At 47.0% G+C, this 26,526-nt stretch overlaps 1 protein-coding gene across 20 annotated transcripts in view; it reads right to left on the minus strand.

Annotated features, from left to right (window-relative positions):
- The window catches only part of LOC118776347 (calcium/calmodulin-dependent protein kinase type II subunit beta-like), a 56,035-nt gene that overhangs the window by 21,396 nt on the left and 8,113 nt on the right, over positions 1 to 26,526 (minus strand). For 5 of the 20 annotated variants that reach the window (XM_036526651.1, XM_036526646.1, XM_036526641.1 and 2 more), the window contains exons 3-14: positions 23,438 to 23,497; positions 20,471 to 20,525; positions 19,764 to 19,829; positions 16,483 to 16,555; positions 8,917 to 9,019; positions 8,118 to 8,201; positions 7,617 to 7,711; positions 6,922 to 7,044; positions 6,692 to 6,775; positions 6,280 to 6,322; positions 4,352 to 4,444; positions 608 to 645 (exon numbers count right to left, since the gene is read on the minus strand). In XM_036526651.1, coding sequence (XP_036382544.1) covers positions 608 to 645; positions 4,352 to 4,444; positions 6,280 to 6,322; positions 6,692 to 6,775; positions 6,922 to 7,044; positions 7,617 to 7,711; positions 8,118 to 8,201; positions 8,917 to 9,019; positions 16,483 to 16,555; positions 19,764 to 19,829; positions 20,471 to 20,525; positions 23,438 to 23,497 — 917 coding nt within the window. Of the gene's footprint in view, positions 1 to 607; positions 646 to 4,351; positions 4,445 to 6,279; positions 6,323 to 6,691; positions 6,776 to 6,921; positions 7,045 to 7,616; positions 7,712 to 8,117; positions 8,202 to 8,916; positions 9,020 to 12,663; positions 12,737 to 16,482; positions 16,556 to 19,763; positions 19,830 to 20,470; positions 20,526 to 23,437; positions 23,498 to 26,526 lie in introns of all 20 variants that reach the window. The other 15 variants (XM_036526652.1, XM_036526644.1, XM_036526639.1 and 12 more) reach the window with 6 other exon arrangements.

Below are 26,526 nucleotides of genomic sequence, written 5' to 3' on the forward strand. Positions count from 1 at the left end.
TGGGGGGAGCGCATGTGCGGGCCTCTGATATCAAACGGCCTGTGAAGCCAATGTGCAGCGCAGGTCCTGCACCCCGACCATGAGAGAAGACGAGAGGACTGGCACGCACCTGCTGAAGGAGTTAATTACTAGGCCCCGGGTAGACCTCGCTCACAGTTTGCCCACATGTTGTCTTCATATCCCAATATGGCCTCCTGGTCTAAGCCTCACCGTGGATCGGCGGTGAGCGCCGTCGCACACTCACTGGCAGACGCACACATCCCATCTCACACGCACGCAGATACACAGGCACAGCAGAGCAGTAACCGGCATCAGAAAACCAGAAGCGGGTCAATCACAAGCAGACGCACAGACAGCAGACATGCACGAGAGCCAAGAGAGGAGAGGCACGGTCGCCACGGCACCGACGGCAAGAGCGTTGGCAGCTGCACACGCTAAGCCAGAAGGAGAGAGAGAGAAAGAGAGAGGGAGAGAGGGAGAGAGCGAGAGAGAGAGAGAGAGAGAGAGAGAGGGAGAAAGAGAGAGGGGGGAGGGAGAGAGAGAGAGATAACGACGAGGCAAAGAGGGCGGCTTCAGGGACGGAGAACATCAGCTCAGGTGGCCTTACCTTGACATCGGCCTTCTTGTTCAGCAAACTCTTGGCTGCTGCAAAGAGGGAGGACAGAGACACAGACTCAATGGAGAGAACAAACACTAACATTCTGACAGACACAGAAGAGAGGCCATCAGCCTGCTGTTTTAATATTGCGTTACTGAAAGCGGCGACTGAGAGTTAATGCAACTATCCCCCCGGAGACCAGCAGATAGCGGCATCGCTGCAATGAGCAGAACAGCCGACGAAAAAAGTCAGTCAGGGGAAATTTTCAACAGCAAGAGGATTACACACTTTGAAATGCATTCATTGGAACAATAAATAATGGCTGAGATTGAAAAGGAGAAGTATGTTGCATGATATGGTGTACAATAGAGAAATTGCCATTGTGCCCAATGACAAGAGGAATTAAACATTGATTACATCTGGATTCTGAGATTCCCCTACCACTATGCCTCAGAGACATGTATGCCTCAGTATGGCTAATAAATACAGGAAAACACTCAGTAAAGAGCATATACACTACACACACCCAAACACAGTATAGACTCCAATCACTGTAAACACACACACACTCCCACACCAACACATTCACTTCCATTGCTACACACACACACACACACACACACACACACACAGGCCAAGGGTGAGCGATTCCCGTGTGTGAGCTTTCTCCTGTTCATCACAGCGGCGAGGCAGCGAGGCGAGATCAGAGCTGCTTCCGGCTGCGGGACCTCGTTAACAGCGGCAGCTTAATTAGTTAATGAAGCAGAGGAGCAGCGAGCGGCGGCCGTGACCGTAGCGGGAGCCCGGGCTGTCTCCAAGCTCTGCTCACAAACCCCCGGCCCCATCGCCTCGCACACAGCCGCACTGCCGAGCCGCACATGCAGGCCGACGCGGCCTCACGTGTCAGAGCGGGCCTCATGCGAGCTCTGCTGCGCCATCAGTTCTTAGCGAACGCTGCAAGCAGCAGGAGATGCATATCCCTGGTGGGATATGTGGGATGTTCAGTTATGGAGAGGATTAATGTTGAGTCGTTACATTATTTTAAATTTTTTTTGGGATATTATGGCTAATCCCCACATTTGTGCATGGCAGTGAGTCTTGTGTTGGACACACTGGAGGGTCCCATTTACAACATGGATAGAGGCCCAGAGTAGTTACGAGCAGCAGATAAGACAAACATTTTTGAATGTTTTTTTTTTTGTTTAACAGGAATAATGTTATTATTTTCCACTCCCTGCTTTCACGTTTGCAATGACTCTGGGAGTATCAGCAATGCTGTCTTTGTCTCAGTGTCGAGCTCCATGCTCTTCAATTTCCTTCTCTACATTAGCAAAGTGTAGCTGACAAATTTCTCTCTTACAACCAATACCCTTAAAGGAAGCACCACAGCAAAATGCCCCAGAGCAGGTTTGTTTTTTGGGAGTAGGGCCCCTGCCTCTACAGCTTTCCAATCCCATCTTTAAAGCCAAAAAAGGACATGGACCAATAATACTGATATAGATCAGCGTTCTTTTTTATTCCTTCCGTCAACCAAGGTTCTACAAGGCTTGTAGAAGGCCTACTCCTCCAGCAGTGGGGTGTCAGTTTGCTGTCCTCTGGTACTTGCACCCATGAATCCACGACTGTGCATTTAATATGTGAGGAGGTGTGCCCTGCATGAACAATCCTGCATCTCTCAGCCGTCACAAGGTGATGGCAGTCGAGTTTCCCGGGGAAAGAAAACTCTGGCAGTGCGATGACCTGTCAGCTCAGAGGAGGGCGCTGTTTCCCTTTAGCACACACCCAGAGAGAGGGGCTCCTTACCTTGCCACAAATTACAGAAGCAACAGGAAAGACACAGGGGAGAACGGGAAAAAAGGAGAGATTAAGAGAAAAGGACAAACTAATTTACCTGTAAAATCTAAAAAAAAAAAAAAACCTGTAAAGAATATGATATGAGGGAGGATATGGCAAGGATAGGGGGTTCAAAGCCTGGTGAATTTAGCGTGATAAATCAGCTGCCATCAACAAATGTGTTCCCCTCCACCTGGAGAGAGATGTTACAGGTCACATAGCTGGTGGCTGCATGTTTGACAGGCCCAGACCAACATTACAGCTGGACCAGAAACCAACTCCTACAGCACCCATTAGTTGGGCTGAACTGTGAAAGGGGTCTCAACAACCAAATCTTCCACACCCCCTGCCAACCCCCCCCCCCCCCCCCCCCAACAAAATCTAGAAAAAATAGTTGTCTCAAATATTTGAGGCAGTTATATATAACTAATGACATGTTGCTGATTTTGCTTTTTTCCAAAACAAAAAGGGATCAGGTCACATGTTCTGTCCATCCTGAGTCTGGTCTATTGACCAATTTTAACTCCCAACAGATAGGAAACAATTTACCTTAGCTATCAGCTACGTAGATGAACAAAGATTTGACTATGGACCATTTAAAAACGTGCTGTAATTCTAACCTGTAGAGGACCGTGTTTAGAGAGTGTTTAGACCGTGTTTAGAGAGGGAACAGGGATTCAGGAATCATGCAACATGAACAACTGCCTGACTGAGAGCTTCCTGGCTACCACAGACTCCACTGAAGCGCAAGGAATGCTGTGTGGCAGCTCACTATAAATATTTTAATTAGGGAAATATTAAGCTTGTGAGAGCTTAGAGGGAGAACCACCACTTAAGTGTCCCATGGCTCCAGAGCACCACTGGTGGTATCAGCTTTAAGTACATCTCTAGACTCTTTAGCTTATTACGGCTATTAAATTAGTCACATTGGCTTGCTGTGGTCACGGCTACACCGCATCTGCTACTCTGCGATGGACAAAACCACAAATTAAAGGCATGACAGCTTAATCTCTCATTACAAATACTGCTTCCTAATACTGTATTTGCAGGTGATACTCACACAGAACCCCCTAACCTTACAAACAGACTTGAAACAAAGCTTCTGACATGCACCACATCCTGAACCCCCCCCCCCCAACCCCCAAACCCCAACCCCCCCACTCCCTTACAGCACATGCACCAGGCCAGTGCCCCATGCAGCATTCAGCAGACCAGCAGTAAGGATATCATCCTTGAAACAATACAGGTGGGTAGGGCAACCCCACACTCAAAAGAGGCAGAGACTAAGAGGAGCACAGAGGAGATCTGAGGAAAGGGAGGGGAAACAGGGAAGAAAATGAGAGGGAACAACAGAAATATGTAGAGACGCAGGAAGATGGTTTAAGGAGGAAGAACACAACCGCGGAGGACTGGAGAGAGAGAGAGAGATGCAGTGAGAGACAGAGCGGTAGGACAGACAGAAAGAAGAAGGAATAGAGAGGGACAGAGATGACAGAGGGGATGGGTCATGCGTGGTCCCACGGGCACTGCCTTGAGAGAATGGGGGAGATGGAAGCAGTCAGTGATGGAGGCAGTCAATGATGGAGGGCACGGAGCACATTCATGAAGAACACTGGGCACTGCAGGTGCCCGTCAGGAGAGGTTTGACCAGCGCCACCCGGGCCTGCCCCGGTGAAACGTTCGGTCTGCCGCTTGATGGAGTCAGGCCGGTTCACCATCAAGCTGCAAGGAAGCGGACATGGCGGTGAGGGTGAATCCGTGATGAGAGCCGCATGCTTTGAGCTCCATGCTGAATGGAGGCGTAGGGGAGATGGGGACTAGGGGTGGACCGAGATCACAGGAAGGTGAGAGAGGGGGGGGGGGGCGGGTGTGGAACAGGAACAGAGGAAGGGGAGGGTGCCCTCTGACGCACGCAGCTACCTTGTTCCACCAGCCCTGCTGTCGTGCCGGCCGCAGCGGCGGCGGCGGCAGCGGCGGCAGTGACAGTAGCCGGAGCCGTAGTCTGCCGACCCACTATCAGTGTCCAACGCAATAACAACAACAACCCACACAGAGGGAGGGAGAGAGAGAGGGGGAGCGGAGGGGGGAGGAGAGAAGAACAATCCGTTAGTCTGGAAAAAAAGGGGGAGTAAAAAAAAAAGAAAGAAAACAGGCAGAAAAATCACCCAATGAAAATGAGGAGAAATTTTATTTGGTGGGGACAGCACAGTTGTGAGGAGGAGTCCTAGCGAACCTCCCATTCCCGAGGCCTGGAAGAGCCTCTCCGCCGCCCTGCAGTACCATTCCCAGCTTACTGAAACAGAAGCAGCTTATTTAGCCACGCGGCTTCCATGCGAAAGCTGATGCTGCTATCAGAGTGGAACATATGGTTACATCAACCCACGGCCCTTTCTCGTCGACACGCAAAGAGGCTTCGCTCGGCGAGGGCTGCGGCATTAGGAGCTGTGAGTCTGTCCCACGTCCCGCTGAAATAAAGCCTGTGATTTCCAGGAGATCAGACCCTCAGGTGCAGAGCGGAGCGATATCAGAGGGGCTGAAGCTTTCCTGCAGGCCCCTTCCCTCTGACTCTGACTCATCCGTGGAGATGTGATCAGTGGAATGCTGGGAGCCCAGGCGGGAGAGGGAGTGGTGGGGCAGCAGGTGCAGGAGACAAGAAAACCCAGCGCACTCACACACACTGCCGCCCACTCACCTGCAGTGTGAGAGTGTGTGTGTGTGTGCGTGAGAGTGTGTGTGTATGTGAGTGAAAGTCAGGGAGTAGATCAGGTGCTCTGTCAGAGCATAACTCCACCATATACCCCACCTATCATTATTCTGGACACCTGTGGGACAGCCAGTACACCCAAGTTCATTTCCGTAGCATGCCATGTAATTTACGCAATCTGCCGCTAAAACTCTTCTTGTAAACACTGAACATGTCTGGCCAACGTATGTTGCAGTGGAAAAGGAGGAAGAATTGTTTTCATTTGATTTACAGTAGCATTGTTTATGCATGCTTGCATGCTAGCTCAAGCTCAACAAATTGACAAAACACAAGAAAAGACAAATACAGACTATCTAACATAGCCAACTAACGTAACAGACAAACCAAACAGTCTTGTAAAGATGGACTAACTAGCCAGCTAGTAAGTGACCAAGTGCTAGTTTTTTTTAGCTAGCAAGCACTGGACTGACAACTACTTTTTTACCATGGTGACAGACCTGGAGTGCAAAAGGGGGTAGTGAGACACCCAACATCCTTCCGTAGCTAACTACACTCCAAGATAATGTAAAGTCAACGTGACTGACAGAAGCAAGCCGACACGTACACTGAGTCATCTGCCTGACAAAGGACCACCAAGCATGCCAACAGTTCGCTGAGCTCCAGCTGTGACCTTATCTTCCCCACACAACAACATTCCACTGAGAGACATGCTGCCACTCTTTCAGCACAAGCATTTTGTCCCTCTGGCTTGCTGTTTTCAGTAACAAAGCCAAAAATTTATTTCATTGCAAAAATGATTACTCTTCTGAATAACCTCAGACAGTTGATTGCGTGCATAGGATATAAATTAGAGGCCAAAAATGTTCACTAATGATGACTGAGAGAGGGGAGTAAATTGCGCAAGATAATTACAAATCTTCTAAAATGCAACTGCCTCATTCCGGCGAATTATGTTGCGAACAATACTAACAAATGCACTGTAATTAGATGGCTCAGTTGCAGCCAGACAACTCTCCAGTTTCAGAACAATAGCAAACCTCTTCCTTTCTATTCCATTCAGAGCTCAGTCAGCACACACCCTGAATTAAAAAGGAAAAAAGAGCTGATTCTTGTTGCAGTGAAGGGGGTCGGGTCTCCCACTTACCAGAGAAGTTCCGTGACACCAGCATGGTGGTGAGAATGGCCCCCTGTAAGAAAGGAACACAGGTCACCCTCAGACCACAGCATCAGAGGAGTAGGGCCCCTGTCTCTACAGCTTCCCAATTCAGTCATTAAGTCATTACCATTTCACACCCGTTAACAACAAGTATGACCATCACACTGTCCAGAATCAGTTGTCATCGCTGTACGCAAACAATGTGTGTTTGATTAAGGTAATGACACACGGCCATTACTGGTACCATCCTTTACCCAGTCTTCAGAACTCTTTATGTTTTTGATACATTTGTTTACTTGGGCTGCTGGCATCATTCACGCCCTGAACTGGAACAAATCCAGCCCAACATGGACCGGAGGGCGTCAGCAGTGCACGAGCATGACTGTAACAGCTCGCAGACCTTCAGTTTCCTTCTGGCGTTGAACTTCTTCAGGCACTCCACGGTCTCCTGTCTGTGCATCATAGAGGCCACTGTAGAGCGTTGCTGTGATGGAGAGAGAGCCACAAGAAAGTGACGTGAGGCATCTGTGGCATGTGCAAGTGTGTGTGTGTGTGTGTGTGTGTGTATATGTGTGAGCGTATACATGTGCGTGCGTGCGTGTGTGTGCAGCTCCCGGAAAGGATACTCACGCAGACCCATGGGTGCTTGAGGGCCTCTTGGGCAGTGATTCTCTTGGCTGGGTTGATGGTGAGCATCTGGTTGATGAGGTTCTTGGCTTCAGGGGTGACAGTGTCCCACTCAGGGGAGGGGAACTGCAGAAGTGTGAGACATTTTGGGGTGGGGGGTTGGGGGGATGGGGGGTTAGTCAGTCACAGGTGAGGTATGGCTCACAGGTGATATATCCTGTTCCTAAAACTTATTTGTGACTATACTGAACGTTTTAGCCAAACTGAAAAGGATTTGGAGTGGGTTCATGAACTTACAGTGAATGCACACACAAGGTCAGTTTTCATTCTAGTCATTGCATAGAATCATAGGTCACACGGAAATACACCAATCACGTACTTTCTGCACAGGTAAAATATGAGAGGTTATTTGGTTACATAAGCCATGTCTAAAATAAGAAAAAGCACTACCAAAGTCATGAGAGACAGCAGCAGCGTGAGAGATGTGAGAGCCTGACAATTACACAGAGCTCAAGAGAGAGAGAGAGAGCGTGAGAGAGAGAGAGAGCGAGCGAGCGAGAGAGAGAGAGAGAGCAAGCGAGCGAGAGAGAGAGCAAGCAAGCGAGCGAGAGAGGGAGAGCGAGCGAGCGAGAGAGAGAGAGAGAGAGAGAGAGAGCGAGTGAGAGAGGGAGAGCGATTGCCCTGGCGACAGCACTCACATCATAAGCTCCTGCTTTAATTTGCTGGTACAGTTTGTGCTGGTCCTCGTCCCAGAAGGGCGGGTACCCCACCAGCAGGATGTACAGGATCACACCTGGGCCGGGGACAGATGGGGTGAAACACTGTCACCCACACAAGCTCGTATCTGTCACATTTTCACATTTTCCCCAGAACCGATTCTCAGAACTGGAGTCTAAGGGACAAACAGACAGCTGCTAGCCAGTAAAGACAACATGTGCCTGTAGTGAGCTAACAGATAATAAGCAACTTCAACAGAATGTCAACAGTATTTGAAACTAGAAGGATATTATGTACGTACAAGATGATGGGGATTACACATGCAGTATGTGTTAATGGTTGGTATGGCTGGCTGTGTGGGTGCATGTGAGTGTGTGTGTGTGTGTGTGTGTGTGTGTGTGTGTGGGGGGGGGGGGGGGGGGGGGGGGGGGGGGGTGGTGCGTATGTGTGGAGAGGTGTGCTTTCTCTCAGCTGGTGCTCACCGCAGGCCCAGATGTCCACAGGCTTGCCGTAGGCCTCCTTCCGCAGCACTTCAGGGGACAGGTACCCTGGCGTCCCTGCAAACCCTGCCACATGGTGACACACACACAAACCCCCATCACACACTGCCGTCGGCCTGCCATGCCGTCCGGCTCCTCAGCAAGCTCACACTGAATATAAATAAACAGTTCATACATTCGAGTGTTGTGACGATTACGTCGTCTTTGAGTTCATCAAGATGGTGGTGCTAAGGGTGATGCCATCAGAATCAGAGTTATATCATGATGAATAAGGACACTTTATTAACTATTTGCGTAGCAGACCCCTTATCTGGGGCAAACTGCACATGTTACTTTTCAAAAATATATTTTACATTCATACAACTGGATATTTTACTTTAGAAATTTAAGTGAAGTACAGGTACTAAGACTCAACCACACGACTTTTTCTGGTTGCAAGTCTAGTTTCGCAACTACTCCGCCAGACTGCGATCAAACAGTGTTTCTTCGTCTTCCAAGTGTGTGTGCCCTCTGTACTCTGTCAGCATTGTAGCTCAAGTTAAATAAGATGCCGCCGGTGAGTCAGTTTGTTCCTGTTGATTCTGATGCTAATTCCCATCTGCATCACCCCTGGCTGGCAGTAAAGCTGATTAAGTGAACGGTCCGCTTTGGCGGGAGTGGGGTCAGGGCCAGGGATGTGCTGGCAGCTGGCCTGCAGACAGTCTTTGATCCTGTGTTGATGGGGGAGGGGGGGGGGTGCTGTCATGGCAATTAGCATCACTGCCGCACGGTGATTACATACCAAACCAGGCTTGCTGATCCCCCTGTACCTCGATGGCCAGCCCAAAATCCGCCAGCTTGACAGCAGCATTCTTACACTTACTGGCCAGGAGCAGGTTCTCTGGCTGGGGAGGTGGGGAGAGAGGGTCACTCAGATTACCACTGTCCCACTGTACAACACACACACACACACACACACACACACACACACACACACACACACACACACGTATACACACACATATCATCCTTTTGTAGGCACACCATACATGCAGGCCCACGCACATGATAACCGACCAACCAATGCGCACATACTCACACACACGCGTACATTCACATCACAAACTAAACTGGATGTGCAGAGAATCTTCAGTATTAGCTCAGACCAGCACACAGACACACACACACACACACCCACACACACATACACTGTAATAAAGAACTAGATGGAAGCCATGGCACAATAATAGCATATTACCACAAAACGCCATTGTAAAATAAGATTATTGATGCGGTGCAACCTACACAATTATTTCGCATTCCAGCTGTTGCGGTAACTGCGCGGTTGAAGCCTTTGTTACAACTATGCCTTGCCACTCAGGTTGGGACCTGGTTCACAGCTCCCTGTGTTGCTTTGCGTCTTAGTCTGGCGTGGGTGTCAGGCTCTTCCTTGGCGTCCCAGATTAGGGGACTCTCATTAATCTCTGTCAGCAGCAGCCTCTAATTGTGCTATCCCCACTGGCGCCTACCTCACTGCAGCTTTCCTGCTGTCTCCAGCAGTCTGTTTTTTTCCTCTGCAAAGATCACGCTGGCCATTCATTTCTATCCCTGGCAATGGAGGCCGCACACGCACACACACACACACACACACACACACACGCGTGCGCACCACACCTTCTGAAAGGAAACGGGTACAATAGAGAAGCTGCATGGGGGTGTCACTAGTCTCCCTGCATTGCAGCATCTCCCATCACTGCGGTCTGTCTCCCGCTCTTCTTTCTCTCTCCTTCTCCGAGGACTCCGAATGCAGTCGCCTGCTCTTTGTAGCGCAGAGCCTGATGCCGGGACTCAAATAACAACAGCTCATATCCACCCCTTTGTCGTTCAACAGAATACCTGGGCCCTCGAAGACCGACGACCTCCGTTAGCAATTAAAGATCTAAAGAGCTGCTCAAATCACTACCGCAGGAACGTTCTTCATTCCGGGCCATCAGATATTTCATTAGCTATAGTTATTTACAACCACTCAATAATGCATGTAACAAGCCTGAGTGTTCATTATAGGCTCTCCAGAGGAGAACCATTCTCTAAAAGCTCTGTTTTGTCATGTGCACGGCTTTGGGAATAGGCAGATATGCCTGCACTTTAAGAGTAACAGCCATACTCAAAAATCTTGCAGAGCTCAGAATATGATTCCCCAAGAGTGCATTAGTGACGGTTGTTTTTCATCGTTAGGCTTCTCCTGCTTTGAGAAGATGTGGTTCCTGTTGGTCATAAACCTTTCTGAGGAAGTTCATTTAACAGGCATTTTTTCCTCTCCTTTATGCATTAGCTGATTGTTAACTGAAATCTATAAAACCTGAATCTGGACCTATCAAGCCTGTGAAGTGGCAGTGAAGGACACAATGGACCCATCCCTGTTTAAGTCACACTTTAAGTCACACAAAACTCAGAAGCTCACATGGAGCAAACACAAACGAACATCACATACAACCCATGCGCATGCGCGCACACACACACACACACACACACGCACACACACACACACATACACACACACACATATACACATCCACGTACACACACTGAAAAACACTTGGCTATGAGGTCACACTTGTAGATCTCTACTCCGTTAGCCTTCGTCCGCATTGGGCTTCACCAGGCCAGGCCCAGCCTGGTGAGTAGAGCTGCCCTCCATACATTCAGCACACACATATACACATGCTCATCCACTGCATACACAATCTCCAGGAGCCCAGCACACGCAGCACGCGGGCTTGTGCGCCACGGCGGCCATAAAGTAGGTTAGGTTCATTCCGCTCCGGCGGAAGGCAGGCTGGGTGAGAAAGTGGGTTAGAGAGGAGACGGGATCGACCCAAGCTCCCTCGCTGTTCTTCTACTTCCGAGCCCTTTCCAGAAGAACAGAGCGGGAGCTACTGTGTCCGGCCCTGCTTCGGTTCATAGTCCTCCCTGGGAAAGCCACTACGGCGCAGTCTACCGACATGCAGGCCTCCGTCGTATCAGAGCATCAGAGGTCTGATACGACTCTGTTTGAAACCGGACTTAGCTTTCGTGAGGAAAGTCAAGAATCTAAGATTAGACACCTGCGTGTTTAAGGTAGATCATTCTACGGAATTCCAGTTATTGGTGCCCAAATTTTCATAATAAATTCTCCATGGGGTCCCCAAAGCGTGAACAGCATGTTTCTTTACTTAAAAGCTACTACTGTAAGTGACTAATGTGCAGTGTCATACGTTTAGAAGATGTTAGAGAAATGAGAGATTTACGTGTGATTCAAGTGGAAGATTCATGCTGTTTTTAAGTTAACAGTTAAAAATGAAGCATTGCGTGTGCCACCACCTCTTTGTGGAACAAAAGCTGCTTGGCTTCATTTCAAGTTTTATCTCAAGTGCCACTTGATGGAAATATTTTGAGCAATACAATATAATTGTATAAGAACTGAAAAAAGCAAGTGGTAGAAGTCCGTTTAATTTCTGCACATATAGCTACTTCACCTTGTTAAAATGTCAAGGTTTACATGAAAAAAGGCATAATTCTTCTCTCACTGGAATGCATCAAAATGATTTTTTACTGAATGGATACAGGCTTCACAGAGTATCATCATGCAGAAAACAGACATTACATGCAAAATGTAAGACAGAACAGCCAGCAAGCCAATCACAGCATACTCTGCTAGTGGTTTCAGACAACAAGGTTGCTGGGCTGTAAACACTACTCTGTACAGAAATAAACTTAATCTGAGCTATAAACTTCACAAACCTCCCAAATTTCCCATATGAAAAACCAGCTGGAACATCTCCATTATTTTGTAACCCCAAAAATGTAGGGACCAATTACATCAACTCTTACCTATGAAAGCTGTTTGTCTGAAAAGCAAAATTGCTTTCAATGGCATACCAAGAGGGATAAAATCCTTCAGACATTAGTCAGTTCGAACATGCATATTCAACAAATGTACTTCACCAACAGCTTGTAAAGATTAATAAACACATAAGTTTCAGAAGCATACTATAGAGAAGTCACAGATCAAAATGTGCAGTACGATGCAATCACAGTGCACTCAAACCTGGGTTGAAGACTCGTCTGCATCAATGGACCTGCTGTCTATACTGATTCCCAATCACTCGGCATGTTCACTACATTCAGGGGGGATTTATGGGTAGCATCAGTTAGATCAGAAGGCAAAAACGGGTGTCCAGGTAATCTCTTCAGCTAAACATAGCTATGATTTTTGAAGTGACTCTTTTATCAAATGCGCTCCAGAGCATATTGCAACTAACTTTCATCTGTTTGGTTATTTCTGCACTGAAATGTGAAGACAAGGCCTTTCTGATGCCCAATTCTATACTATGCTCTGTCACCGGTCGATGACACAATCCATATAGTGAGAGTCATGTACAGACATACTCACACTCTAACATACTTTCTCTCTCTCTCACACACACACACACACACACACATACTCATACAAACACAAACAGACAAAAGCATTCGAAAAGACAACAGTATTACAACGCCTGCCACTCACCTTCAGGTCTCGGTGCACCACGCCCATTTGATGGCAGTGAAGCACCGCCTCCAGGATCTGCTGGATGCAATGACTGCATGCAAACACCAGGGGGCGTATGTTAGTCTGAGCAGCATTACAATCCCGTGCACAGGCCAAGGTGGGGAGGAGAAGGGGCGTTGGGGGCTCTCTGCAGACACACACTCCTGCTTCTCCCCAGCCCAATCCACCCCACTGCCAAACACACACACTGTTGCTCCCCTACCGATCACATATGCAAAACAGAGTCACCTCTGGGTTCACAACCCACAGAACCAAAGCTCCCCAAATCTAAACTCCTAAACTCTTATTTAACAACTATGACTGCATATTGAGGTTTTAAAACTTTTTAAAGCATCTATTTTGTGCCTGTAAGTGAGATACTTAGGACGTGGTCAGGGCCAATGAGAACATTTTTGTCTTGTTTGCTGAGTGATACTACAGATGCAGGTGTCTTCGCTGGTAGGAGTGAATTTGGCCGAATGAGAGACAGCCGTATTAATGCATTCGCGTTGTAGTTCACAAGTGTGTGCCGTCGCTAACCTCCCATTAGAAGCTCAGTGTGCAACCGCTAAGGACGCCAATCAGAGAGGCAGATTGGTGAGTGTCCTTGAAAGGGAACAGAGCATTCTACTGAATCACAGAATGGTGGAACATTCATGCGGCTACATGTTAACCAAGACCGAGAAGACTGGCCCTCTGGGCTGAGCTTGGTGCTGGAGCAGGCTGGGCTACACTGGTTCAGAGAGGCAGGGCTGTGAGCCTGATTGGTCATGGCTTAGGGGTGGGGGCAGGGCTTATTTTAAACCAATCGTTACTATTGACAACATGATTTTTCACTCTTCTCAACTGCATTATTTTGCCACAGTTACATTTACGAATAGCATGGTAAACACCTTATGGTACTCCTTAGTTGAAGCTCTCGGGTTACATTAACACACGTACGTATAAAGTGCTCGCTAGTAGGAAGGGAGAAGTAGGGGTTGATGGGAAAAGGGTTGAGAGGGTGATTTCTTGTACAGTAAAATTACAGCAGTAAAAAGTTTACCCTCTTAATAGTGTCACTACTGAATGCCCCTCCAATGTGTACATATACTGTCAGTTTACAAGCCCTGTGATCATGATGTCCAGATCAGTAAACCAGTGGGAGCTGGATAACATTGAACAGAACTGTGTTGCAAAATCTGAGTTATGCACAGCCTTGCATATATCTATGTGAGTATAGATATATAGTGAAATAACATACATGTACATATGTATGGAGGTGCATACATGTACATGATCAAGATAAAAGCGCTGTTACATGCACACATGTTGTGCCGTGTGGAGTGCGTGTCCGCATGCATGTGCGCCGCCTGTACACGGAAGCTCCCAGGTGGAGAAAAGGGCCGGTGCTGTCCGTGTCAATGGGATTTGTCAATGGGAGCCCCCCACATATGTTCACACAAACGCTTCGATACTGTCATTACGTCAAAGCAATCAAGTCATTTATACGCCATGACACCTAGCACTGAAGCTTATTTACTTATACTGTACATCATAAACGCTTGTGAGAGAGGTCGAGGGATAGAGAGAGGGCGAGGGAGAGGGAGAGAGAGAGCAGCTGTGAGATAAGGTGTCCTCACTGAGTACGCTGATTTACCCTGGCTCTGACTGGCATGGCAGTAAAGTTCAGGGCTGTAAATTAGAACCCCACGTCCTGCTTTAAAAGGTCTCCCAATGAATAAATACTGAGCGGGTCACATCCGCAGGCCGGCTGCCAACTGTGTGTGCGCGCACTTGAGTGTGTGCATGTGAGTAAGGGAGAAATAGAGAGAGAGCAACCAATGCGTAGAGGGACAAGACATATGCAAATGTACTGTCACTGGGTGTTAGCGACCTGTGTGTAAGTGTGTGCACACCCTCATTCGAAAGAGTATATAATTAGTGCAGTAAAATATGTGCTTGTATTGCACTGTGAGTGAGCGCCTGAAGGAGAGTCTCCCTCTGGAATTGTTTGGTTATTCTAGTTCATTTAAATTTGTTTTTGTTGGTTTTTTGGGCAGTGAGCCCAACAGTAGGGGCTGCGGTTTCATGGTTGTTGCTTCACATGTACCAGATTACTGTGATATGTGAATCTTCACACAAACTCCAGACAAATGCGGTAGTGCCACCAATTTTCAAATGGTATGCACACAAGCAATTTAGATCATTTCATAAATGAAGACTAATTATTATGTAAAGGGCATATTCGCTCTTGTTATCTTTAGCTCTGACCCCCAGCAACACCGTTAATGCTGCTAAAGTAAGTCAGTGAGTCTGAATGAAGAAGTGTTTAATGGAGGGGCTTTAGGGAGTCAGACTGAGTAAGCACGTGTGACTGAGACTACGCCTATGAGACTGAGGCTACTACGCGTGCCTGTGTGTGTATGACACAATGGCAGGGGGTGTGCTGAGTAAAAGTTTGTAAATTACAGCTTACGACAGTCGATGGCACTTGTAAGGCTAGAGGATCATATCTGCGTGTGCATGCGCGCGGGTGTGTCTGTGTGTGTGTGTTAATGCATGTGTCCTAAACTACTGAAATATTTGAAACGATTAACAAGTTCAGTGCTACTGTGGCCACAGTGCACTGTCCCTCCCCTCCGTCCTGTCAGCTGTTAAGCTCTCTGACCTGCAGGGTGAAAAGTCTGCCTTTGACAGGGGGTGGGGCCGAGGGGAGGGGCCAGATTGCCTGAAATGTAACTACCAGAACAGCGCTGAGTATTTCAGCAACCAGAAAGGAGAAACAATACCTCTTTGTGTTCTCTTGCTGAAGGTTCTGCAGCAAAACCCACCACAAGCGCGCTGCGTGTCAAACATCCAGGCAGGGCAGGCGAAGACACCAGCTTTGTTTGGCCCGATAGCTTTGACAGTACAGTGTGTATTAGCCCGTATGTGGCTTTGCTTGTAATCTGTCACTGAACATATGCAGTCTAATTGCCATTTGGGAAGCAGCGTTCAGGAAGAGTAATTCCAACAGCTTTCTTGAAATTATTTTCTTTTTATGACCCATAATTTTTAAATGTTCATAAATATGTATATACTGTATTAACATATCTATACACACCTATCAGTCAGTAATTACAGCCCCGTTGGTTAGGTTTTTGTTGTGATTAACTGGCACAGAGAATACAAGGTGGATGCTGACATTTTTTCCAGTGTATCCTCAGTGGAAAGAATTTGGATCATAGTAAGTTCTACACATTTCGCTTATTTTCTAATAATACAAAAAACACCAATTCTTCCAGCACCAGTCACTAGCTGATTTTGTGTCATCATAATTTCATTCTTCATAATTTTAAGGATTAAGGGCGACAGAGAGGTGTGGAGTGGCAGGGTGAGGTTTAGATAATTCCCCTGTGGGGAATTCTCAACACACCCCTCATGAAGGGAAGTGAAATCATTCTCCCAGCAGCAGTGTGCAAATACATTTCTGCATATGTATTAAACACGCTTTTTCAGAAATAAAAAAAATAAATAAATGAATAAAAGATCAAATCAAAACTGCTAAAGTCAAAGCAGAAATAAGAACGGTATTCGTGGAAACAGTGACTGTAACAGTGGGAAGGACAGTAGTGGTCAGAGGAGCAGTGTGCTTGGGGGGAGGTGGGGGGGCAGGGAGGGATTCGGGGGGGGGGGAGCCAGTGCATCAGGAGCAGCTCAGGATGCTAGAACCACAGACAAACAAACAGACAGACGGACGGACGGACAGACAGACAAAAGCAGACACAGGCAGTGGCCAGGGGCCAGGTAGCACGCTGCAGTTCTACACATACTGACCTTCAGGTCCCTGTGAACTATGTCATGTTGGTGAATGTGATTGACACTGTCTAGAATCTGATGGATACAGTGACTGTGAAGACAAAATGAAAAAAGGGGGGAAGAGGGAAAGAAAAGGGGGGTGGGAAATGAAAAGGAGGGCAGATGAGGGAGGAGTGGAGTGAAAAGCGGGGGGGGGAGTGGGCATAATTAGAGGTCATGGGGGGTGAAGGAGTACAGAAAATGGTTTAAGGGTGAAAACGAAGTTTGATGCACTCGTCAGGGAGGAGGGTGAGGGAATGTTGATTGAGGGAAGGAAAGAGCGGAAACATGGAGGGGAAGGGGAGAACAGAGGAGGAAGAGAATGAAAGATCGTTTGGGAGGGAGGAGGTATGGGTAAGAGCATGAGAGAGCAAGAGAGAGAAAGGTGGGGGGGAAGGGTATGCAGTGAGGAGTGAGGAGACAAAACCATATAAACATGATGAGACCCTGACACAATACTACCCACGACAGAACAGCCAAACAGGCTCACAACAGAGAGAGAGACATAGAGAGAGAGAGAAAGGAAAAGAGAGGGAGAGGGAGAGAGGGAGAGGGAGGGAGATGAGGTCAGAGAGAGAAGCGAACAGAATTGGGGTAAGATGGGGCGACAAAGAGAAAGAGACACTGGAGAGGGGTAGGGGAGGGGGACAGAGAGAAGCGTACGCACAGAGCAATAGGAGATAATGTGTCGGCATTGCTCTGTACTCCTTAATGGCAGCACAGTCTTTAAACGAGAATCTGCACTGCACTGCAGCAGTGAGGCACTGTGTGAGCAGTGAGCGACTCTAACAGCGAAAGCTCTCGCTGACGCCTGTGGAGGAGGCAGAGAGAGCGGCTGCTGTGTAAACGGGCCCAGTCCCCGTGCGTGCCGTGCTGAGAGGTGCAGCCACGCATGTGTGAGATGTGTGCAACGCCTGTGCCCTGAAAGGGTTAAATGTGCTGGAAATGTGACTAATAGCTGAAGCAGGGAGACAGCTTGCAGGATCCTCACCCACACACTGTCTACTGTGTGGGCAGACTGAGAGAGAGAGAGATACCGCATATGCCAACATGCACACACACATGCACGCGCACACACACACACACGCACACACACACACACATGCACGCACACACACACACACACACACGCACATGCGCACACACACACACACACGCACACACACACGCACACACACACGCACACACCCACATACACACACACACGCGCGCACGCACACACACACACACATGCACCGATGCACATGCACACACGCACACACACACGCACACACACATATACGCAAGGCTGTGTGAGGCCACTGCCGAGTTTAAACACCATGTCTAATTCACAGAGCACACCTGTATTATAAAAACAGAAAATCCTAATTAAACTCGATGAAATCTGATTAGATTGGCCCGTATTCGGGGATGATTCATCCTATGAGGTGGCTCAGCCGAAAAAGAACAAGCAGAGGCACGCACACACATACACACACACATACTGAACCACTGCAGATAAATTTCTTTCGTTGATCTAAATAAACAATAACTATGAATTAGTTTTAAATATCAAAACAACTGAGCTTCATAACTGTAGGATCAACAATTTTTCTGTACTACTTTAATAGAGCTGTTCTTTCTGGTGAAATACCACCGCAGTTTATACAAAAATACATGTAATTCACCAAATATTTTAGCCATTTTAGTGTTGACGTCTGTTCTAACTTGGCAGCACTTGCTGCTGGGTCGACAGCTGTCCATACTAAGAAGTCCATTCAAAGCCAGGCCAGCTCTAGACAAGGCAACACTGAAGAGCGCAACGTTTGGCACAACCGTTTTGAACCAGAGTGATGATCGATTTAACATCACACATGGCAGACACCCCCTTAATCCCTCACACCGTGTGTGAAGTCTGCTCTTCAGACTGTGCGGGAGGTTTTCCATCCGGCCAGCGTGTGAGGGTTTTTTTTTTTTCCGGGGCGTCACACGCACGCCGTCGGCAGAGTTGGCTGAGAGTGAAAGGAGTGAGGACATGTGTGCGGGACCCTCCACCGCAATGGCACAGTTAAGAGTCCGATTGAGTCCGTAGATAGAGAGACAATCGCAGGCACTAATTATCTGCGCTAATTAGAGCCCCACTTTGCACGGGTCTCCCAGGGAGCACGGGGCCGGCCTGGATGCGGCTAAATGAGGAGGGATGGCTGGGGCGGCCCGTGGGGCGCTAGAGACAAGCTGGTTAATGGGAGAAATATCCCCTAAATACGCGACTGCAGCACAGGAGCAGAGACTCAAACACACGATGGCCCATTAAACAACCATACGTGCACACACGCATGCACACGCACACACACACATGCAGATACACTCACACATGCGCGCACACACACACACACACACAGATACAGACACACACACACACAAAATACACACAAACACACACACACAGTCACATGGGTGTAGTAATCAACAGCCACTGCTCAACTGACATTCCATAAAGTGCACGGCAGTAGTATTATAAGGACTTCACTGTGTCCACTGTGTGTAGGGAGGGGTGGGAGGTACGACTCTGAGTTGAAGGAGGCCACTCAGTGCTATGTGCAGGAGGATGTACAAGTCTGTCAGCACTGGGAGAGTGAGGTTGGCTCTAGCCAATAGGTGATGGCAGGTTCTGGCAGTGGAGTGTGAGAGGTGTGTGTGTGCAGAGGGAACATGGGGCGGGGGGGGGGTGCAGAGACAGAGGGGGAGAGAGAGGGTGAGAGACAGAAAAGTAAAGAAAGACATGATAGCAGAACCCAGAGCATGCCACGACAGACAGGCCTGTTATGCCCTCTGTTCTCACACCTGTCGCCAGATACATGTAAGAATAATGAGGAGAGTTGATTCTAAAGCCAGCAGTCAGAGACATAAAGCATTCAGGCACCTTTACTTTGTCCTGGCTTTATCTCCCAAACCGCATGCAACATAGGAGAGCCAGAGACATATTTCCTATAGCTTTCGGAAAAGAGCCATGGACCCACTTCACCCTTTCAGCATGTCTGCTTGACACTGCAGGGTTACTCAGTCTCAACTGAAACGGTATTTAGCAACATCGCTGACACTATTTAAAATTTCAAAATGCGAAACGGCTACTGACACAAAAAGGGTCCACGTGTGAGGAAGTGAGGATCGAGGAAAAAGCCAAGGATGACGGGGTAGACAAAGGGAGCAGGAAGGGAATGAGGGAGAGAGGGACAGAGAGAGTGGGAGGAGAGGAACGGGAGAGTGGGAAGAGGGTTTACCTGGCATCGGCCTCACTGTAATACTCTCTGGCTACAATGTCTTCAAATAGCTCTCCCCCAGTCACCCTGAAAAATAGGAATACACAGGTTAAGCTTTCCGCCCATTGCAGCTACCACCCTGATACAGGCTGATACCCGCCTTCATACACACCGCGAAACGAAGGAATGTCCTGGGTGACCTGCACGAGTGCCTGAGGGTCGGTAACTTGACATTGGCTATGATCAGGAGAACGAACACATGTGTGCATATTTATATCTGTGGAGGACTGTGTGCATCACCGTGCGTGAGATTTTAAGTACAAGTGAGTGGGTAGTGTCTGTGTGTGCATGTATGATGGTGTGAGAGTACGCACTCATGCATGTCAATGTGTGTGAGGTTGGACAGGGGAGCGGGGGGAGTCATCTTAAACAGAGATCTGCCGTTTAGGTGGGGATGCCCTTACTGCAGGATTCCCGGTTGCTCAACATCCTATGATTGTTGCCATGGAAACAAGAGCATGCTCTGGAAAGTTGTCGAGAATAAAGAGGAAGTACAAAGAAGGGGAAAGAGAACGGGGACACTACAGAGCAGCAGGATACAGAGGGTGCAGGAATGAAAAGATCACGGATGTTAAAACCGCAGGGGAAGAGGAAAAAGATGGGCAAATTGGAGGGAAAACAGCTGTCGTGAGCTGTTTCAGGCAAATCAGGGAAAAACAGGCACTTACAAGTCAAAGAGGAGGTAGTGGAAGCCTTCTTCTGATATACTGTCATGGAGGCGAACTGGAAAAGAGGAGAGGAGCAGGTCACACACACAAGCTCGCTCTGAAATAAGCAGCTAGACGCTGGCAGACAGATAGACACGCTCATACAGAGGGGCACATGGCTGCCATATCGAAGCATTGTGGGTACAAAGCCAGTGTTTCCATGGTACACAGATAAGCTTCAACACACAGAGATAACAGCATCATTCAGTGATTCATTAAGTAATAATTAACACTGAATATTCATGTGTCTGTCTTTTCAACATTTACTGAACACTCTTTCAGTCTGATAAAAATAAGTCAGGTTACAAGATGATGTGTGTGTCTTTGTATGTCATAGAAACATGACATTCCCTCTCTGCTAGGATGAATATTTGATCAACTTTCTTATTATTCTTATTCAGAGCTGTAATGAGCCCACTGTGGTAACAACCTTTTGCAAAGTACACTAAGGTGTATACAGGAAGGTAAAGCTTTTATGGTACTGCAACTGTGATGAATACAATTTCAGGGTGCAAATTAACACTTAATAATAGCTTTTCTTACGCCTTAATATGTCTGCTTTAAAAAAATTAATCTCAGTAGGAGCTGACACTTCAAGCTCTGTCCCTTCACACTGTACGTTTTTTGGTGTAAAACAGTGAAACTGTGAAACGACACACCTCAAACTACTGCACAAGATCTGTTTGAATAGTTCTATAAATGTCAACAGAATTGGATAAGCACATAATGCATGGCAAACCTGTACACTAATCAACCAAACCTTTAAACGCCCCAAAAAACTTCACACGCAAACACATCTCCCTTCCACTCTCTGGCTTTTGGCACAGTTAGGAGGTTAAACAAGGCCACGAAAACTGGCTTGAGAAAAATGGCTTTGGACAAAGGCTCGGAGCAAGCGGAGCCCCTCCCTAACACTGGCACGGCTCACAGACTGGTGGATCACAAAGGTTTCAGCCCTTCTGAGCTCACGATGGACAGGATGATAACCCTCCCTGAACACCTTTTTGGGCGGAATGCCCGCACCCGTTTGCGTGGAGCGGGTAAGACGGTTAACGGATAAGGCGGAGCAGCTCTGGAAGGTACAGATCCCGAACTCGCTGTCTGAAATGCTTCAGACTCCACCTGCTAGAATAGGATGCCTACAACAGTACAGCAAGCACTTACTGAGAAAGCCCAGAGACAAGAGTATTTAGGGATCAAACAACAGTCCAAATCAACCACACCGCCTCTTGCGATTTTCCTGAGCCGTGAGGTTGGTAGAGAAAACGCGACTGGGAGAAGCTGACAGCTTCTGATAAATCCTCCCAGAATTGGCCCCGTTTACAACTGTCGTTAGCTGTGCAGATGTCCTAGCCCCGGTCCCTGCTCCTGATCCTCGAGCCCGTCTCGTACACTGTGACGAAGGTCGCACCGCCAGATGGTAACCTCACACACTGTTGTGGTAACATCACTTCCCACACATCTTCCCTGCTATTGGCTCCCTCATGGATGACGACAGTGGCATAGGAACATGCCGGGGCCTAATGCACCAACTGGGATGAGAATGTAAGTCTGGGCTGGTGCACGGGGGCTTGGCAAGACCCCGTGTCAGCTGTGCCATGTGAGCCCCCCTCAGGCCACCCAATTCCAAAAGTTCCACCACATGGGGTAATGCTGGAGCCCTCTCCAGTGACTCTGCTTCAGAATATCTATTACATCCATATACCTGTCAAGTTTTATCCATGTGTAGTGTGTAGTTACGACCGTTTATGTTTCGTTGGATACGCTTGCATATATTTAAATGACAACCACTGTGTAGCCGATCAAGGATGTTCACAGGTTATCACTGCATAATTATTTTGCAAGAACAACCACAGTCAGACACAGAAGTCATGGGTTCTTTGATGCACTGGCAAGCACACACGTAGTCACACAGTCAAGTATAGCCAGCAGTTAGCATCAATATTAGCAGGTGAGAAAAATGAACTGCCTAATATGGTTAGAGCTATGACGGACAACACACAAGTCGCTCTGGATAAGAGAGTCTGCTAAATGAATGTAATGTAACGTAATGTGTTAGATACCCGCTGAAACACTAGAAGAGGTGTATTTTACAGTTGTGGCCTCAGCCGTCATTCAGGAAGCCAGAGGGTCATCAGAGCCTATTTGCTTGACCTGGCAAGTGTATAGAACTGTGTGTGAATGTGTGTGTGTCATTAAGAAAGAAATATTTCTCCCAGAAAATTGCTTTGTAACTGTGTTCTTTGTGAGCAAGTGTGGATCTTGTGATATCTTCCTGAGAACAGATGGTGTCTGAGTGAATCCTTTACTTTCCAACCTCATGAGCTGACCTACACTTGCATTGTTTTCTTCTGTTATTTTTTACTTTTACTATTTCCCTTCATTCATTTCTCATTTTTCTACTCTCCCAAATCAGGTTTAACTTATTCAGGGTTAGACAAGCTGTCCAGCTCACACCCTAGCAATGTCTAGGAAGTTTTTAACAGTGTTCTCACTGATAGCTATAATTATGGCTTTGTTAACTTTAAGAGTTTTGTTTACCTTTAACAACCCACTGACACCAGCTGAAAACATCAGTGAAAAGCAAGATTTTCAACAAAATATTAGAAGGTGCCCTTCATAAAGACCAATAACATTTGTGTCCAGAACATTGTGATTATGATGTATATGTGAAGTAATTGATGATTATCTCTTTTCAATGGGCTCATGCTGTGTCACTTTTGGGGAGAGAGATGTTATTATGGATTCTTTACCGATTTCTCTCTCTGGACTACTTGCTCAACCAATACCTACTTGTTTCCTTGAAGTGTCCTTGAATCAACTTGCAATCAACTGCTTCTGAATAAACACTATTTCACAGTTGAACTGTCTATTGTCCTGTGTGCCTCTGTGGATCAGATGGCTTAAAACATCCACACAAAGACTTACCAATATTAGGGTGCTTGAGGAGGCGACAGATACGAGCTTCACGTTCCAGCTTCTGATGATCTGAGAAAAGACACAGAAAGAGAGAGGTATAATGACTGAACACTGGGACATAAGGAGGAAGGCAGAGAACTGAGAAGAGATACTTATAACCAGGCAGTCACCTCATAGGGATGGAGGATTCATTTTCAGACTTCAAGCATTCTTTCCTGTGTGTCTATATTCTGTAATATTTCAAGTCTTTACTTAGGACTTACTCAGTGCTGGTCACTCAATCCTAAAGCATATTTAGATCCATAAATGAGGTAAAAATATGATTGCTGGGAATACAAATTTCTTTATGCTGACTCACATGGCATATGAAAGTGTGCTGGTGGGGTATTTTTGTTGCTGAATATGCAGTAAAACAAACAAACAAACCCCTCATACACACAGCCACAGTCTCCCTAGAATCCAGGTCCTTGGGGGTGGGGTATACATAAAATCATTCATTAAATATATGAACTGGAGTATTTAAAAAAAAGAAAGTGAAGAAAATAGCATTGCTGATAAAAAACTATAGTCCTCTTTTGTGCTTGTTCAGTGTTCTATTTGTCTTTTATTTATTTTTATTGGTTTATTTGTCTTCAGGAGGTGGTCTCAATCTGCTGTCATATTTGCATTACAGATTTAAGACAGACTAATTAAAAGGTACAGTGTCTTGTCTGATGGCCCCAATCCAGAATTCAGCTACCTCTGGGCACATAAGTGGAGTGAGTTTACCCTTTACTACCCTACAAAAGACAGAGAAACTAGTGGCCAGTCATGGATAATTATTTGTTCTCTGACTGTTAAATGTGTTGCTGATGATATCTAACTAAGAGCCTATCTGTTCTCTGAATGGTAATCTGGCAGTGATGATGACTGGTCAGAAGCCTAACTGATCTCTCAGTGTTAAACCTGGCAGTGATGATTGGTCAGAAGCCTAACTGATCTCTCAGTGTTAAACCTGGCAGTGACGGTTGGTCAGAAGCCTAACTGATCTCTCAGTGTTAAACCTGGCAGTGACGGTTGGTCAGAAGCCTAACTGATCTCTCAGTGTTAAACCTGGCAGTGACGGTTGGTCAGAAGCCTAACTGATCTCTCAGTGTTAAACCCGGCAGTGACGGTTGGTCAGAAGCCTAACTGATCTCTCAGTGTTAAACCTGGCAGTGACGGTTGGTCAGACGCCTATCTGATCCTTCAGTATTAAACCTGGTGCTAATGATGGTTAGCTTGTAGTCCCCACAGGGCTGACCAGCCAATCCACTTTGAGGCAGTGCTACTCCAGTCATCAGTCTACTCAGTAATCTCAGCTACCAAACACATGGCTTAAATGCCCATATTGTGGATAAAGTGATTGCCTGTTCTGTTAGACTGAGAGACAATGTGTATGTGTATGTATAGGTTACTGTGTGTACTTACAATGTCAACATGTCTCCGGGTTGTTTGCCCAGTTGATGTGTCCGTGTGCGCTACGTGTGCACTACATGTGCACAGTGTGTGCGCTCTGTGTGTAATGTGTCTGTGTATGCCTTTGTGTCTCTAAGAATAAAGCAAGCATGTAGTGTAAGTGAGAGTATGTTGCTAAGGGAGAGTGAAGCCTGGTCAATAATTAAAGAACAGAAAAAATCTGCTCCCAGCTACAACTGAATCCTTGCCTGTCTTCTACACACACACACAGACACACATACACACACACACACTTGGTAGACAGTTGCTCCCAGATGAAAATTAAATATATTATACATTGTAATACATACAAAAATATATATATTGCAAATACATTTCAAATAAATGAATGCAAAGCAGATATATATTGCAATATACCAACATGACAGTAATTTACATATTTTCAATATATTGATTGAGCTAAAGATGTATAAAAATTAAAATCTAAAATATATTCTCAACAGATTATTTTTGTATGGGCTAACGGTAATCCCTCAGGTCATGTGAAGCCCACACATGAATACAAACACACTCATACCATGACAAGAATCCTTCCTTTACCTCTCCTGCAAAAACATTTAGATGGGAAAAAAAATACTGTTATTTCCATACCTCACTGAATTACACTGTCTCTGACATTCTAAGTATCAAGGCTTGATCTAATATCAGGCCTACAGCAACTGTTACTGGTATTCTAATGAAAACTACAGGAAACAGTATCCTACGACTTGTAGGTTTCAGAAGTATCATAACAAATAGTGTTCTGTACACAGGATTTGAGTGTAACGAGACCCGATGCACAAGAACAACCACAATTCCACGGGCCAATGTCATCTGTAAGGCTCTGCAGTTTTCGAAAAACTGAAAACACAGCATCATCGAACACATTAGTACTTCCAGGGGTTACATAATAATCTGACTCTCCGCAAAGGTCTCTATTCTCTCTCACCCGATGAATCATCAACCTTTACTCTCTCAGACAGCTCTACCAATCATGATGCGGTCATTGTGGGAGATGTGCTTCCGTGAGGTCAGAACAGGCACACACTTTCATCAGTTCCGAAACGGAAACTGATTCATAATTCATTCTCCGCCTCAGCGAAAGCTACGCTCTTACGGGAGGATGCGTTGTCTGTGCTCGTTCCGGTACTCCTGCCCGGGTACAATCTGAGAGTCCACACCACAGTGGCGACTGGCAGGAATGGCGCTGTTGTGAGGCTAGAATACGACAGGGGCTCTGTAGCAGGGAACTGCATCCTCAGAAGAGACTCCCTCTACCATCTCTCAAGAAACGGAGACACAGAGGCCTCGTCAATGCCGCGGAGTAAATAAGAGATGAACAAGATGGGAGAGCAGGGGCCCCGGGGGTGGGGGGTGGGGGCAATGTGTTCACTGAGTGTGAAAATCCATGGCTGTGACATGGCTGTGCCCAAACCCTGCTGTACGCGCTGATCTCGGTGGGGAGCGGGCCGAGGGGCGAGGGGCGAGGGGCGAAGGCTGCCGGCTCCCGCTTATGACTCATCCGCGCTGCAGGAGGAGAGGAGCGAAAAGAGAACGCGATGGCTGGAGGAGTGCAGAAATCCTCCCGTTTCTGATGCCCACGCTGTAATTTCTCCTCTCCT

Source organism: Megalops cyprinoides, chromosome 4 (genome assembly GCF_013368585.1).
Source record: "Megalops cyprinoides isolate fMegCyp1 chromosome 4, fMegCyp1.pri, whole genome shotgun sequence".
NCBI lineage: Eukaryota > Metazoa > Chordata > Actinopteri > Elopiformes > Megalopidae > Megalops > Megalops cyprinoides.